This window comes from Anolis sagrei, chromosome 3 (assembly GCF_037176765.1).
Source record: "Anolis sagrei isolate rAnoSag1 chromosome 3, rAnoSag1.mat, whole genome shotgun sequence".
NCBI classification, from domain to species: Eukaryota; Metazoa; Chordata; class Lepidosauria; order Squamata; family Dactyloidae; genus Anolis; species Anolis sagrei.
This window is the reverse complement of record NC_090023.1, coordinates 213,760,275-213,775,603: the sequence shown is the minus strand read 5'-3', so window position 1 is coordinate 213,775,603 and position 15,329 is coordinate 213,760,275. Positions and strand designations below refer to the sequence as shown.

The 15,329-nt window shown below is 38.7% G+C and overlaps 1 protein-coding gene across 6 annotated transcripts in view; it reads right to left on the bottom strand.

Moving 5' to 3' along the window:
• Positions 1–329: 329 nt before the first annotated feature.
• Positions 330–15,329, bottom strand: part of SH3PXD2A (SH3 and PX domains 2A) — a 320,633-nt gene continuing 305,633 nt past the window's right edge. For all 6 annotated transcript variants that reach the window (XM_060768325.2, XM_060768323.2, XM_060768324.2 and 3 more), the window contains one exon: positions 330–15,248. In XM_060768325.2, coding sequence (XP_060624308.1) covers positions 13,356–15,248 — 1,893 coding nt within the window. In that variant the 3' untranslated portion in view covers positions 330–13,355. The remainder of the gene's footprint in view (positions 15,249–15,329) is intronic.

The following is a 15,329-nucleotide window of genomic DNA, read 5'->3' as shown; positions in this document are numbered from 1 at the left end:
TTTCAATATGGTGGATTGGATGAAAGCACCAACACTATATTTTTTGTTACAAATTCACTTGTAAGGAATTGCATCTGGCATCTTGTTGGTTAGTCTCAACTAGAAGTGACCATTCAATCAGTTTTTGAATGATGAATCAACATTAATTGGAAGGATCTACTCTGGTCTGGACCAGCAACAGGATAAAAACCTGCATTTATATGATATATTGCAAATTGTGCCAACATTGGAGTCACAATCAATATTGGCTGTGCAGACACTACATCTGATTAGTATGTTTTATTGTGTATACAAACTTTAAAAGTCAATGAACCACCCAACAACTGGAACACAATGAAAAAGATCAAAAACTTTATTCCTCATAGAACACAGAAGAAATCATGTAAACGAATGGATTTTTTTTAAAAAACTTACAATTTGCAAACATTTGAAGATAAGGATTGTTACCTTATTTTCTTCAAATAACAAAGTATGGCCAGTTAAAACATAACAACAATGTCCAAATGTCAATGATATTTTCTGAGTTTCAAAGAGCCTGATGCCAAGGGTAAATAGTTTTGGGTTTTTTAAAGCTGAACAGGTCACTGTATCTTTGCTTTAAAGACATACAATTAAAAAAACACATACTTAAATCCCAACAAAAAAACATAAATATAGAAATTAAAGTTCATATTAGCACCACCTTTGGTCCAAGCAATGAGTAAACTGGTTGATGACAGTGAGGTACAATTAGTAAGAAAATCCATTCTGCCTGAGACACTGAATGTTGATTTGTGGTTTCACATTGCAAGAACCTGGAAATAAATGAGAGGCCACAGATCAGAGTCTCTTGAAGTCTCTTGAAAAAGGAAACACCTTTGTCCTACTGCTGGCATGTCTTCCCATAGGAATTTTACTTGTAGAAGGCAAATTTCTATGGGTCACCCGGAAAATTAGGAGCTGCAGTAGCACAATGAGTTAAACCCTTGTGCCAGCTCAACTGCTGACCTGAAGGTCAGCGGTTTGAATCTGTAAGACAGGTTGAGCTCCCATCTGTCAGCTCCAGCTTCCCATATGGGGACATGAGAGAAGCCTCCCACAGGATGGTAAAACATCTGGGAAGCTCCTGGGCAATGTTCTTGCAAATGGCCAATTCTCTCACACCAGAAGCAACTTGCAGTTCCTCAAAAAAAAAAAAAAAAAGGAAAGATAAGAGCTACATATGCCAAAGAATCGTGCTCCCAGATTTCAAAAGATGCTGGGTGTAATTCTTAATTTCTGAGCTGCTGCATATGACCTGAGAATTGGTTCCAACATCCCCGATAAACAGCAAGGGATATATAGGTATCATTATGTGTAGGCAATGTACTTATATGCAGTGCAGATCTCAAGGAAAGTTCAAAAAAGTACTTCAAAAAACTCTGGGAATTAATTGGAAATTTCCATTCCCAGTTCTACTCTCATAATTATATTGAAAAATTTGACACCCATTTCATACACTGCTACAGTTAATTTATATTTTTACTGGTACTGAATTTCTGATTAATGTGGAAAATAGTTTGCCATCACTTGCCTAGATAAGAATTAGGACGTTCTCTTTAGTACGCCCAAGTCCCTTCTAAGCACACACAGCAAAAGTATATACAAGCTTGCTTTAAAAATTAGATCGTACTTAGTTCAATGGGACTTAGTCAAGTTAAGGGTATCCAGCGTTGCAGTCTTTGTGTTTTTGAACAAATAAAAATTATTATGGGGAAGCTGAGTCACACCGTAAATCATGACATAAATGTCTTTTAGATCACATTTAATCCAATCTCTGTGGTGTAGCCAAGAGAAGCATTTTGCGACTTTCAACATTGCAAGATCTCAGCCTTTGCCTCGTGACCTATTCTGGATATGACAGCCAGCCTAGCATCTGAATGTAGACTGAATGCATATCAACAAGTTATTTTGTTATTGGCTTTTAGTTCAAACAAGTGAAACCATGAGGAGTTGAGAATTCATTATTCATGAAATATGTCCCAGCATTCCCAAATGAAATCTGGAAATGAGGAAACCCAACCAACAAATTCTCATTCCCTATAACACAAGTTGCAATAGAAGATCATCACAATATTGTATCTCCTCTATTAAATTTGTACTCATAGATACATAAAACCAGCTTAAGAATTGGCCAAGGAAAATCAAATCAGGCATTATTTTTTGCTGCCAGTTTCATACAGATTAATATATGTATTTAAGACATATGAGACAATGCCATGACAATGCCAAGAGAGTTGCAAACTAATTTCACCACAGCTGTGTTCTCTTAAAGCAATGAGCATTGACTTAATTAAACTTAATCATGCTGGTCAAAAATGACTTTTGATGGTGTGACCAACAGTCTTCTAAGAAGCCAAGTTACTATGCAAACACATTTGTAATTTTCACATAATTTCCCAGCTACCTTTCCTAAAGAATATAAGTATACAATATTAAGTTTATATTCAGGGATACACCCAACTACAGAACCAGAAAAGCCATAATCATGTAAGCTTTTTTCTCCTACATAAAATGTTTGTGTGCCTAACATGACTAGCTTTTCAAATTGCTGGTTACCTTAGTTGTTTCTTAGATGGTTGTACTCTTTGTCTTACCAGTTCATTTTCTTCCTCTCTTGAAGACAGTAAATATCACCAAAGTATTTTCTCTCTTGCTAGAATGCATGCCACATGTGATTCCCTCCTAGATCCTTTCAGGAAACTAATACACCAGCAACACCCACCCACCAACCTACTCCACCTTCAACCAACATAGTGCTAGTAACAAATCTAGCTTCTAGACAAACAGCCCCTAAGGCAGTGTTCCCAACCTATGGGTCCCCAGATGTTTTGGCCTTCAACTCCCAGAAATTCTAGCAGCTGGTAAACCGGCTGGGATTTCTGGGAGTTGTGGGCCAAAATACCTGGGGACCCACAGGTTGAGAACCATGGCCCTAAGGGAACAATCCAGTCAAAACACTACACTGCCCACCAGTATCACAAAACCCCAAAACCAACCACACATCCTTCACCATCACCTTCCCAACATACTCTCCCAGACTTTTAAGGGTAACATTCTCCTTACATAAGACAACAATAGTTAGTTACAAGAGACTCACTGGAAGCACAAAGCCCTCTTAACTACAAGAGGACCTGAATTGTAACACAAACCACTGATCTAGAGTTTCTACTTTCTTCATCTCTAATATTATTAAACATTTATCCACAGGGATGTTACCATTTTGCATAGTAAAAGGCTGTTAGACTTGGGACACATCAGTTTCCATAAAGTTCTGGCTTAAAGTTCTGTAGGTGGAAATTTGGCAATGCCAACAATGCTCAGAGTGCAAGATTTGAAATGCTGCAAAATGTGAGATCACCAGCTGGCTCCATCTCTCACTTTTCAGGAACAGTTCACTTCATTTAAACAGAGGAGAGCCATTTGGTTAGAAGCCAGCTTAAAACATTTCATTTCATAAACCTTTACATTTTTTGTCTCCCACAGGCAGAGGATCTCTTGATAAATATAAAATGTAATATGTTGTCAGACCATGAACCTCAGGATACAGACTCCAGTTGCATTGCAATGTATAAATCTGGCCATTTTGCAATAAGAGAAGATGCGTTTTGACATACAGAGCGGTGTACGTATTTTAACATGTACAAAAAGTACCAAGGGAATCAAAACAACCATGACATCAATGAATATATCTGTTTCAATTTGTTTTTTCCTTCTTTCTTTCTGGAAAATCCAATCAATTCTTCCCACAGACATGATCCAGTTACTTTTTTTTAACATTACCAAAATATTAGAAACTCAACCAGACATCCAATTCAATTTCGTAACAGGAGTCTCAACACAGGACACTAAAAGCTGTAGTGTTGCATGGGAATGTGTGAAAAAAACAGTGTGAATGAAGCTTTCTGTCAGTTGGAGTCTTAAAGAAGAAATTGCACTCATGCCAACAACTAATGGATGCTGCATGGGGCCAGCCCACCCAGTCGACCTAGGCTGAAAGGGACTCATGGATTTCACCTTTGGCCATGTTGAATCTGAGCAATTTTATTATAATGAGGATGGGGGAAAACCCTGAAAACAATTATGATTCCTATTGGGAACGGTGGTCATGATAGGCCTGGAAAACCTGTACCTTTACCAAAGATACAACTCTATCAAACCCTTTCACTACTATATTAATACCAGAGCTTGAAAAAGTTGCTTTTTGAACTACAATGCCCAGAATTCCTCAGAATATGGCTATATTGGCTAGGGAATCCTTGGAAGGTGTTATCCAAAAATTAACTTTTTAATGCTCTGCATTAACATGCTCACCCCTCTCTTTCTTACACACTTACACACACACACACACACACAAATATAAGCCCCTCCAAAAATGAGGGATTTCTTAATTACTCTTCCAGAAAACTCTGAATTTAATAGAGGCAGAATTATGGAAGCTGCACAACAGCAACTAAAGAGCCCGAGGGAAAAGTTCCAATTCATTGCCCTCCAAGGATGTTAGGAAAGGCCACATGTACAGTACGTGATTTATTAGAAATTACAAAAATAAAATGAAATAAAACATGTGAACAGATATGGTAGATGAAATGAGACACCACATAGAAACCTTGGAGCAAAGACAGGAACCCCATGAGACCATTTAAGAGCCTGATGAGATTTCCATACATTGCCAGTGATTTCTATACATCTATCTTGGAAAGGGGGAACCCACATCCATAAAAAAGTGGTGGATAAAAATATTATTTACAAAGAAACTTATACAGTACTCTCCCAAACCGTACCGGTCAAATGCTTAAGAATATGTACAGTACCCCTGAATTAATTGTGTGCATGTGCCTTTGGATCATCTAGAATCTAGGAGGAGGCTTGGATTGTGCCAGATGGATTCGATATAGCAGCAGAAATCCAGTTGATATTTAAAGTGTAGTGTTACAGTTTAGCAGCAGCATAGTTCCCTTGGCCAACATGGGCATGTTGTGTGCACAAGTGGAATTTTCATGAAACTAAAGAAACAAAACAAAAGAACGGAGGTGAACAATTTGGGATTTTTCATAGCCAAATGGAAAAGTTCATGGACAGAAGGGGAAAGGCCTGATCGGTGTCACAAATCTTCATTTACAAAAGTAATTCTAGTGGCCCACTATATCTGGAGCAGTAAGTGTGGAAAAGTTACTTTTGTACTACAATTGTTAACTACAAACTACAACAGCAGCTTTCCCCAACTTTTCCAAGTTCTGGTTTGGAGTAATTTCTCCACAAAGTTAATTTTTCCTGCATCCTAAACAATGTTGATTGATGTTTTTAAGAATCAGGAGAAAAAAAAATATTAAAATAGAACAGGCCACTAGACTGAATATCTATGTATTCACCTTTCCCCAATATTGGGACACAAGGTGATTTCCAAAATATTAAAACCAGAACAAATTTAAAACACACTATATATGTATGCAGTGCCATTCACAGCTTTGCTCTGGCTTTCCTGAAGTTCCACAATAGCTTTGGGAAATTTTAAAAAAGTGAAAGCTTAACTTAAAGTTTGCTTCCAAGGAGAAGATAGCCCCATACCTGTAAAGATGGTAGCAGTTTTATTGATATTTACTTTTAGTATTACTGTCGGTATCTGTCACAATTACTTCATTTATGATCTAAAGTGTCCATTTTTTCACTCATCCACCTTAAATTGGTTGCTGAAAAAAAGATTCTGGTAAGATCTAAAATAAATAAAATGAAGCACACAGGTATAAAGCAAGATTGAAAAGGCCTTCAAGCTGCTTTGATAATGAAATCAATAAGTTCCTTTGGTTTTCAGACTAAACAGATCCTGCTGAAAACTACACCTCTTTAACTGGCCTTGTTCAGACAAAACACTGAACATGAGGAACAGAAATATTTGACAACTGTGCAGTTGATCCTCACAACTAATGTATATTTAGGAAAGCTTTTTCCTATACATTTGTCATCTCTACTTGTTTGCCATGCACAATCCTGCGCACATCAACTTATTGGTAAGTCCCATTGAACTTACAATGCGGCAAATAAATGATTTTGCTTAACTGGAGCACGGGTGGGTGAGTTGTTGCACCCTAGATGATGTTGTTGGCTGCAGCTCTTATCTACTCTAGCAAGCATTGCCATCCCTAAGCAATGTTAGTCATTGAAGTCTCGCAATGTATGGATGACTGGATGAGTTCTAGCTATTGGCCAGAGCAAGATATGCAGCTGAATCATGAGAATGTCATAATGAGGAAGCTGAATATTGACTGTAACACTCACAATCCTGAAAGTTTTGTTCGAATGTGATGCAATTGTGCAATCACTACCAAACTCGCACAATCCATTTGTACCAGACGTCGACCTCCTCCTCTCCTCCCATTTGCTCCCTTTGTTGTTCCTGAACCCTCCAGTCTTTCTACAGAGTGCATCTTTAGAAAATGACAGACTTCAAAGAAAAATCACACTGTGTGTTCCACATCCAAGTCCTGGCTGAGGGGCCTGTTTTCTTTTCAATATTGCACATATCCTCTAACTGGATTTTATCTCGAGAATGCAAAATATTTGGGGAAAATGCAACAACAACAAAAAGGAGACAAAAACATATAAGGGAAAATTGTAAATGAACTAAACTGAAATACTATTTCTATTATGTATATGCTAGCAATAGGAAAATAATGAACACTTTACCAGATTCCTCTCAATTTTTCATAAATGATGAAAAGCAGTAACACATTTCTTAACAGAGAAAAGTATAATTTTAGTATAATTTTACAATAAAATATGCCACACTAATATTTGAAAGTAGTTTTAAAAAATAATTCTATAATGCCTTCGTCAAAATGTTCAGTGTTGCTACTGAAGGAAACTTTTGCAACCAGTTCACTGGAGCAAAAGCAGCTCTTTGGTACTGCAGAGTAACTTGAAATTCATATGCATTTGTTTGCCTCATATAAATGAAAAAGTTCCACCAAAATATTCTCAATCAAGGCTGGGGTCCTAACCAGCATAAGTTCCAGAAAGCAAGTACCACTGGAGAGCATGGAACCTAATATTGTGTCAATGCTTTATGGAACTAATGTGTCAATATTTTTAAACTCAAGAGATGGATTTTGGCAAAAGTCTCAATGGCTACAAAGCTGGCCAGTATCCCCAAACCCAGGAAGCTGAATCCATGAACCCAAAGGAGCTTTATACACCATTTTCTTCAGCCTTTATGCTCCTTCACCTTATCTGCTGCATAGCATGGCGCTACATGGAAAATGACTCAGAAGCATAGGCCACATTTCTAAGTCATTTGTGATAAAGCCATATAGGAGACAGTCCCGTTCAAAGGAAGTTTGAATTTAAATAATTCTGCACATCTCTTGCATGAGCCTAAAGCAGTGGTTCTCAACTTGTGGGTCCCCAGGTGTGTTGGCCTACAGCTCCCAGAAATCCCAGCCAGTTGACCAACTGTTAGGATTTCTGGGAGTTAAAGGCCAAAACATCTGGGGACCTGTAGGCGGAGAACCACTGGCCTAACAAGACCTATGGATCCCAGCCTTGATAGAAATTTTAATAGAGTGTCCCAGATACTAACATTCAATGAATTCTACTTCTTACAAAAGTAGATGAGATATGGTGAAACTTTGTCTGGACTGTATACATTTGGGGACTAAAATGCTTGAAGGATCCACTGTGCCAATAAAATAAAAACACAAATCTATTGTGTAAGAAAATTGAAGCCTATAAAAGGTACTTTTTTGCTACAATTCCCCTAATTCTCCATGCTGATGAATGTAGACTTTGAAAGTAGTAGGGAAAAATAACTTCACCAAGTTCTGAAGGAAACAAGATATTCTATTTCCCACATTACTTTTTTTTACATATAGAAAACATTGTTCTGTGTGTGGTGGATCATTCAAGCACATTAGCAGCCAAGGTGAGGCTTATTGCCTCATGGGATTTTGTTGTTGTGGTTGTTTAAGCATCAATCACAATTTCACAGACAACAAGGCATATGCGAGTGAAGTCAAATAGAAATAAACTTCAGATGTAGTGCTAACTAGAATTTAGAAAAACGAACAAATAGCAAGAGTATCTTTTCAGGCATTATATAAAACCGCAATAACGAACTCAGAAGTGCTCATTATTATTAAAGTTGCAGTATACAGCAGAACAAGTTTTTCAAATTTTGGGATTTTTTTTTAAAAAAAAATTAAGCTGTGTTTTGACTTTTGCTATCTCAATCATTCCTGGTAATTTGAATTAGGAAGAAAACTAGAAGCCACTCCTCCATCCACAAGAGGGCACACTTTGACTTCACAAAATATTTTATTCAGCAGCTCAGTTCTCTCAATAGTAAAAAAATAATTTAGATAATTCTGGAAGGATTATATGTTAATGAGTAGAATTTGTCACACGTCTAAGCAAATTTTGTTTTAGGATTAATAATTTTCGACAGAAATATTACAGAAATTTGGGTACATTGGGTTGTTGTGAGTTTGTCAGGCTATATGGCCATGCTCTAGAAGCATTCTCTCCTGACGTTTCACCTGCATGTATGGCAGGCCTCTTCAGAGGTTGTGATGTCACAGCTTCTGAGGATGCTTGCCACAGATGCAGGTGAAATGTCAGGAGATAATGCTTCTAGAGCATGGCCACACAGCCCGAAAAACCTACAACAACCCAGTGATTCCAGCTATGAAAGCCTTTGACAATACTTTTGGACATGTTTGTAAAGGGAATCAGATGTAAAAGAGATGGTTCTACAGGCAGTCTTTCCATAGGCCAAAGTTTGGTCATCCTGCATGGCTCTTTCTAGGAGTTATCCTAGTCCACATGTGCGAAATTGTATCACTTCAGATATAGTGGGCCGAATCTGGCTCGCCACATCTTTATATGTGGTCCATAAGGCTATCAATGCAGGGCAACACAGCTTCATTTATACAGTCCTACAATTACTAAGAGCCCTTTGAAGGCAACCACAAGGCTGATGAGGCCCTTGGTGAAAATGAGGTTGACACCCCTGCCCTAGTCTAATTCCTTCTCTTTAATAAAATGTTTTCTATATGACCTAATAACTACTGTGGCAAATGATATAATACATGTGGGAAACAGTGAGACTGACTAAATTTTTAAAAAGGTGCTTGCTAGTGCCCTTTACATCCTTTCTTTTTTCCCCCCTGGACTTGACTGTTACTTTCAAACACCATGCAATCAATGCTCAGCTTACCAAGTACTGGGCCTACTTGAGATACCTGTGTGCATTTCTTAAAATAAAGAGCAAGATTATGAATAGCAGGTGAACGCAGATTTAAGAGAGATCACTTTAGAAGTTTGCCATTCACTGAAACATTGCATTTTTAAATACACTATGGAACCAGCTCCTTGGGTGCCTCTGTGGGCATTATGATAATTTGAAATAATACCGATGGGTGATCAGACTCATAATAAAGAGATACCAGAAAGAAGCCTGCTTTTATAGGCATCTTCACTGCTTTGTAAATACTAATTTTGGAATTGTACAGCTACTAGTACTGGCAAAGTGGAAAACATGGAAGAAAACTGTACTGAAAGAACAAAGGACAAGCCATATGTTTCAGACGTGGCACAAAATACATTTTTAAAGGACTCTTAACAAAATTTAGGGTATAATGACTTCCTTTAAATGGTGAATAGCCTGAATGCCACCAGAATACAACACTGACATCCCAGCCGAATGCAGAAGGATATTAAATTGTATTTGGGTAATAAGTATTAAACTATGACCCAAAATTTGGATCAGGTTCTCCGACAATTTTTCAGGGCTCTGTCTGCCCAGGAATATTACTAACCAATTTGCTGCTTGGAAATATTTGTCCCTTTTCTTTGACAGGAATATGACTTTTGCTAACTGAATCAACCTTATTTTGAGAATCCATTGGCTCAATGCAGAAAGGTTGGGAGGCTGCACTTTTAGCTTTCCCAAGAGATGATGGCATCTTTAGAAGAAAACTGTATAGTACAATTTTTTAAATAATCATAAATTACGTTAATAAATAGGTGATTTTTAAAAAATGACAATTTATACTGCATCTTTAAATAATGCACTTGTTTTTTTCTGCATTTTGAAAATTGTTAAAGTGCATTAATTAAAAAATAATGAACCACTTCTTCATCATTATTGTTAAAAAAATAAATCATAAACATTAATACAAGTTACTAAATCACTACTATTAGTACTGCAATCTAGCAGATTACTTTATGGTTTTGCTCTATTTAATACTGTCCAGCAGAAGAACATAATACTTCTATTAAAATCTGACAGCTACTCCGGCTGTCCTGTAAATAGCTGCTCATGTTTTAGCAGAACTTTTTTAAAAAATCGTGTGATCTGGAACCGCTAGAAAGAAGAGCTCCCAACAAAATCCACACTGTTCTCATTTGCACGGTAGAGCGCTCTCTTCTCCTCATGGATTTGTCGAGGCATCCCATGGGCTCTTTTCAGCCTCCCTTCCCCAGAGTCATTCCTTTCTCCCTTGCGGATTTCCCCACAGTCATAGGATGGAGAACTGGGGAGAGTCACGTATTTTAATGTTTTATTGGATGAAGTGAAAAGTCCCGTGAGCTTTGGATATAATCCATTGCCATTTATCATTGAAATTGAATGTATGCAACACACAGTTAAAAATTAATAGTAAGAGACAAGAATCAAGTGAGAATTATATAATTTTTTCAGGAAGACACAAATCTGATAATACCATACATTTCCAATGCTTTGGAAGATTCCTATTAAAAATATGAGTTCTTTAAAATCTTCCTGTTCTTTGATCTTCCAATTCATAGCAGACTGAAAGTCCTGCTAGAAAATGTATGGGTTACTTATGTATTACTTTATGTAAACATTTCGTAGCGAAACCAACTGGTTTTCTTCTTCTCACATATAAAATGCTAAGCCTCGAGATAATGATAAACTCACCTGATCTTCAATGTTCTTAAGGAAAGGCCTTCCGGTGGTTCTTTAACCATTATAAAGTTTATTTAAAGGCTGGTGTATGAGGCCACATCAAAAATAAATTTGCTCTGTACTCTATTCCTTTCCCCGCAGTGGTTTTCTTAGTTTTCATGCTCTTCCACCAAATGCTATATTTTAAAAAACTCTTAGAATCATAAATAATGAGGGGAAAACCGAGGGAGGAAAAGAGCACACAGAAGTGAGCCTGTGCTTTCTGCATAGTAACATCCTCAGCCCAATGGTGCTCTCACTCATTTGCCCCTTGAGTCTGAAAAGTTCAAGTGTTTCTCCCCCAATACAAAAGTCATGTTCAAGTGGAAACAACAACAGAAGAGTGATTTTCTACGTGCTCTTAAAAGGGGGAAAAACTACCTGTTGAGAACATAGTTGTTCACAAAATAAAAATCACCCTCTCTACTCCATATACAAACTAAAAAGATTTTCGTAGATAGTAAAATTCATGGCTTTTTCTCTCTCCCGTTCAACTTTGTAAACACTGATGCATCTCTACTACATGAGACTGGATACTGTTTGGAAATGACATTTAAATAAACAACACTTGGGCTCTTTCCACTAAATACATTTGCCTTTTCCCAAACCATGTGGTCAATGTGAGCTACATATGCAGCTTCAACACTGTCATTCTTCCCATCATTAAAATGTAAGGACGCGTGCACTGGATGGAGATGCACATGAGCCATTGCCCTCTCTTAATGTAGTGTTTGGGGGGAAATCTGTGTACACAATCTTCACATAGACTTGAAGGAGAAGGCAAATTGGGCAATTAGGTATAGAGGTTTCAAGGACCCATGACTCTCCTTACAAATGTGGATCTTCCATGCTTCTTTGTACACAAAATGGAAGTCCAATCCCTGGGAACACTTTACAAGAAGGAATGGCAAATGCCTGCAAAACAATAGCCAATTACCTGGAAGTAACTATCATTTCTTAAATCTTTTACTTTTTGCCCTTCTGTGTAATGCATCCTGATTGCCAGGATCCATTGTACAAAGACATTCTGGTTTTCTGAACTGGCCCTTGCTTTCAGATAATGGGCATGTGGGGCGATCACAATCTACATCTACACAGATGTACACAAAGAGGCCACTGGTGCTGTGGAACAAGGAGCATGGAGTTGGTCTCCCAAGTGGCGCTGTCATCCGCATGGACACAAGAACTGGGAGTCCTGTGAGACTTTGGGATGGGAAAAGGACCCTTCCATAACATTACCTTTACAGCTCTGATGGAAACAGGCCAGGCAGAACACACTAATGCTCTGCACCAAGCCAAAGTCAGAGCTAAAGAGGAAGAGAAGGATAAAACTGTATGAAAAAGCACTTTCCTTCCAGCTGGCCAGGCAGCCAAATCCTGATGGGCAATGATCCGGGGAAAAAAATGGAACAGTTCATGTAACAGTGGCTTCCTCTTCTCAGCTACTGGCAACCAATGTTCCTTGAGCAAAGATGAAAAACTGCAACTTCACAGTCCAAACATGGGTCTTTGAATAGCAGGACTGTGTGACAAAAACTTTTAGAAGGCCTATGTAAAGCACGAGAGACCAAGCAGTGTGCACATGTGTGTAACACATCATTTGTAGTGTGTTTACAACTAGGAGCTGTATCAAGTTTGTTTACACTTCAAATTCAAATTATATTTTTCTCTTTAAAATGACCCCCTTCCTGAAACTGTTGACACACAGAGAAAATTACAGGAGAAAAAACATGAAGGAAGCCATTGGGGGAAAATGGAGCAATGGGGGTATGGAGTCTGAAACCAACAATGCACAGTGAAAAGGCTCCTGAGTCTTCAAACAATTGGGAAAAATGCAATAGCTGGGGAGCTGGTGCTGGATTCCTCACAGAAGGTTCTCCACTTGTTTTACATACTTGAAAGATGCCTTGGGAGGAAAGTCATCCACAGCTTGGAAAAATTATACAAACTCCACGTGGAAGAAATGAACAAGCTGATATACATGTTTACACGTGTCCAGTTTGGCATCAAACTCCTGACCATTCCCAAGCTGTGCATGGGTCCAAACAATATTGTGAAAGGCACAGATTTGGTTTCCTATTATTACAACCAGGATGATGGTATAATGTACCCTTTTGCACTCAAATTGTGAAAGGCTTCACCAAAACCAACAGCAATACAAGCTCAGGGATACCATTTTCAGCTGACTTTTCTTGATATTTTCTTGAATGAGCCACTTCCTTCCAACAATGGCAGACTTGCTGGTCATAGCAAAGTTCACTTCAACAGTCACTTGTATCCATGACAGAACAAAAGGAAACACCTAAACTTCCCCATTCTTCCTCATATGTACTTAGTAGAAAAGTATAAATTAGGGTATTTGAAGATATTGGAATTAATTCTTTTTCTCCAAATAATTCGAGGGTACCCAACCTTTAAAAGGTTTCCCTCCATCCATGATCTGACAGTACCACCAGCCATTGGGGTTCCTTTCCAGTACCTCCATGCAGACACCTTCTGGAAATCCAGCAGTTTCTTCATCACCCTCATAATCTGCAATGGAAACATATATATCCTTAAGGTTGTTGTGGATGAATTGGGATTTTTCAATGGGTTTAGGCCGGACTGTGGAAACCGGAATTCCATTGCGCTCAGCTGGTAGGTAAGTGGTACTGTCACAACCCTCAGAGCCTAGTCGATCAGTATGTTTTATCTTTGAATCACTTATCTGGGACTGAGTAGTGCTGAAGGAAGAATTGCGTCGTACTGCCCTTAGGTGGTCTGTGGCAGTAAGAGACTCATTCCGTCGGAGAGAACAGGGCAAATTATTATCCTTAGCCGGTGGGGAGACAAACACAGATTGTGGCCTTACTGCTAGCTGCCTAATGCCATTTCGCAGTTTGACAGGCCCAGATGTTTTGGAGAAGCCACCAGGTGGTTTACTGGGAATAGGAGGTGTCCTCTTGCTCTGGTTGATAGTGTTCAATGCCTGGACCTTCTTCTCTATCTTCTCCAAGCTGTTGGATTTGTTTTCATTTTTTCTGTTTCTGGCCAGTGAGATGTTTGTCTCACTGGAAATGGTTTCTCGATGCTGGTTATCAGAGGGCACCAGATAGTGAGAAGGAGCCCAGCCTTCTATGTCTCCATATTTCAAAAACCACCAGCCACTTGTTTGTTTTTCTAGCACTTCCACTATTACTCCTGCTGGGAAGCTGATCTCAGAATCTTGAACCTTTTGGTAGGAATCAATAGTTACATAGATAAATTTTGAAGAGTTGTTTTCATTCTCTGCTTTGGTTGGCTCGCTTGAGTAGACTATAACTTGGGAAGATGATGTAATGAGATCTGCAGAACATCTTCTGAAGGACTCGTCTAGATTTCCAGAAGCACTGTGAGGTGGGCTTTCAGATTCTTCACTTCGTGAACCTTTAAGCCCACCTCTGAGCTGCCCAGTTGGTCTCAGTTGGTGACGTAGAGTGCTGATATCCATCTTTTCCTTGCTTTGAGAATCTGCTTTGTTCAAGAAAGGTTTGGGTCTCACTATTGGTTTTGCTCTACTAGACAGAGTCTCCCCAGTGTCCTTCTTTACGCCTGATTTGGGCACAATGCTTAATCCAGCATCAGAGGCTGACCTTGGTTTTGTCTCTTCATTCCGGGAAAAGTGAGGCTTCCCAAGATTTGGCTGAATGCTCTTCTCAGATTTGGGTTTTGGAAGGGAGGACTTAGGAGAAACAGAGCATGAAGAACCTTTTTGGATCAGAGACAGAGAGGAACTTCTTTGGGAATCTGAGTCTCCACTAGATTCTTTGCTTGACAAAGAATCTTCTATGTATGGTCGAAAGCCTTCATTTTCATAGATAGTCTCTTCTTCATGATCCACATCCTCAGAAGACTCTCCAACTCTGAATTTTGCCCTTTGGAGGGATGATACAGGAGAAGGCTTGGATAGATAGAATGTGCCTCCTTCCAAGCTTCCATCTTCTCCTTGGCTCAGCTCAGATTCTGAGTCAACACCAAAGGCAGGCACATCATATTCAGGCTCCTCATATTGTTGTTTCTGAGGGGAATCTTGGGTATTTCCTGAAGCTATGGTTCCAGCAGCTGTTATTTCTTCACAATCTTTTGGTTTATTGGGAGGTGCAGGGGGAGGAACTTTGGGTCTGGTCAAAGTACTGGTTCGCCTGTTTAAATTGGGCTTCTTCCTTTTATCAATGTATGATGCTGGAGCCCAGCCTTCTTTTTCGCCAATCTGCACATACCACCAGCCACCAGAATTTTTGTCAATCACCTAGAGAGGAATTAAAACAGAGATTAACTTTTAAAAATCAAAATACCTTTACAGTCTACATAACTACAATGACACAATTTG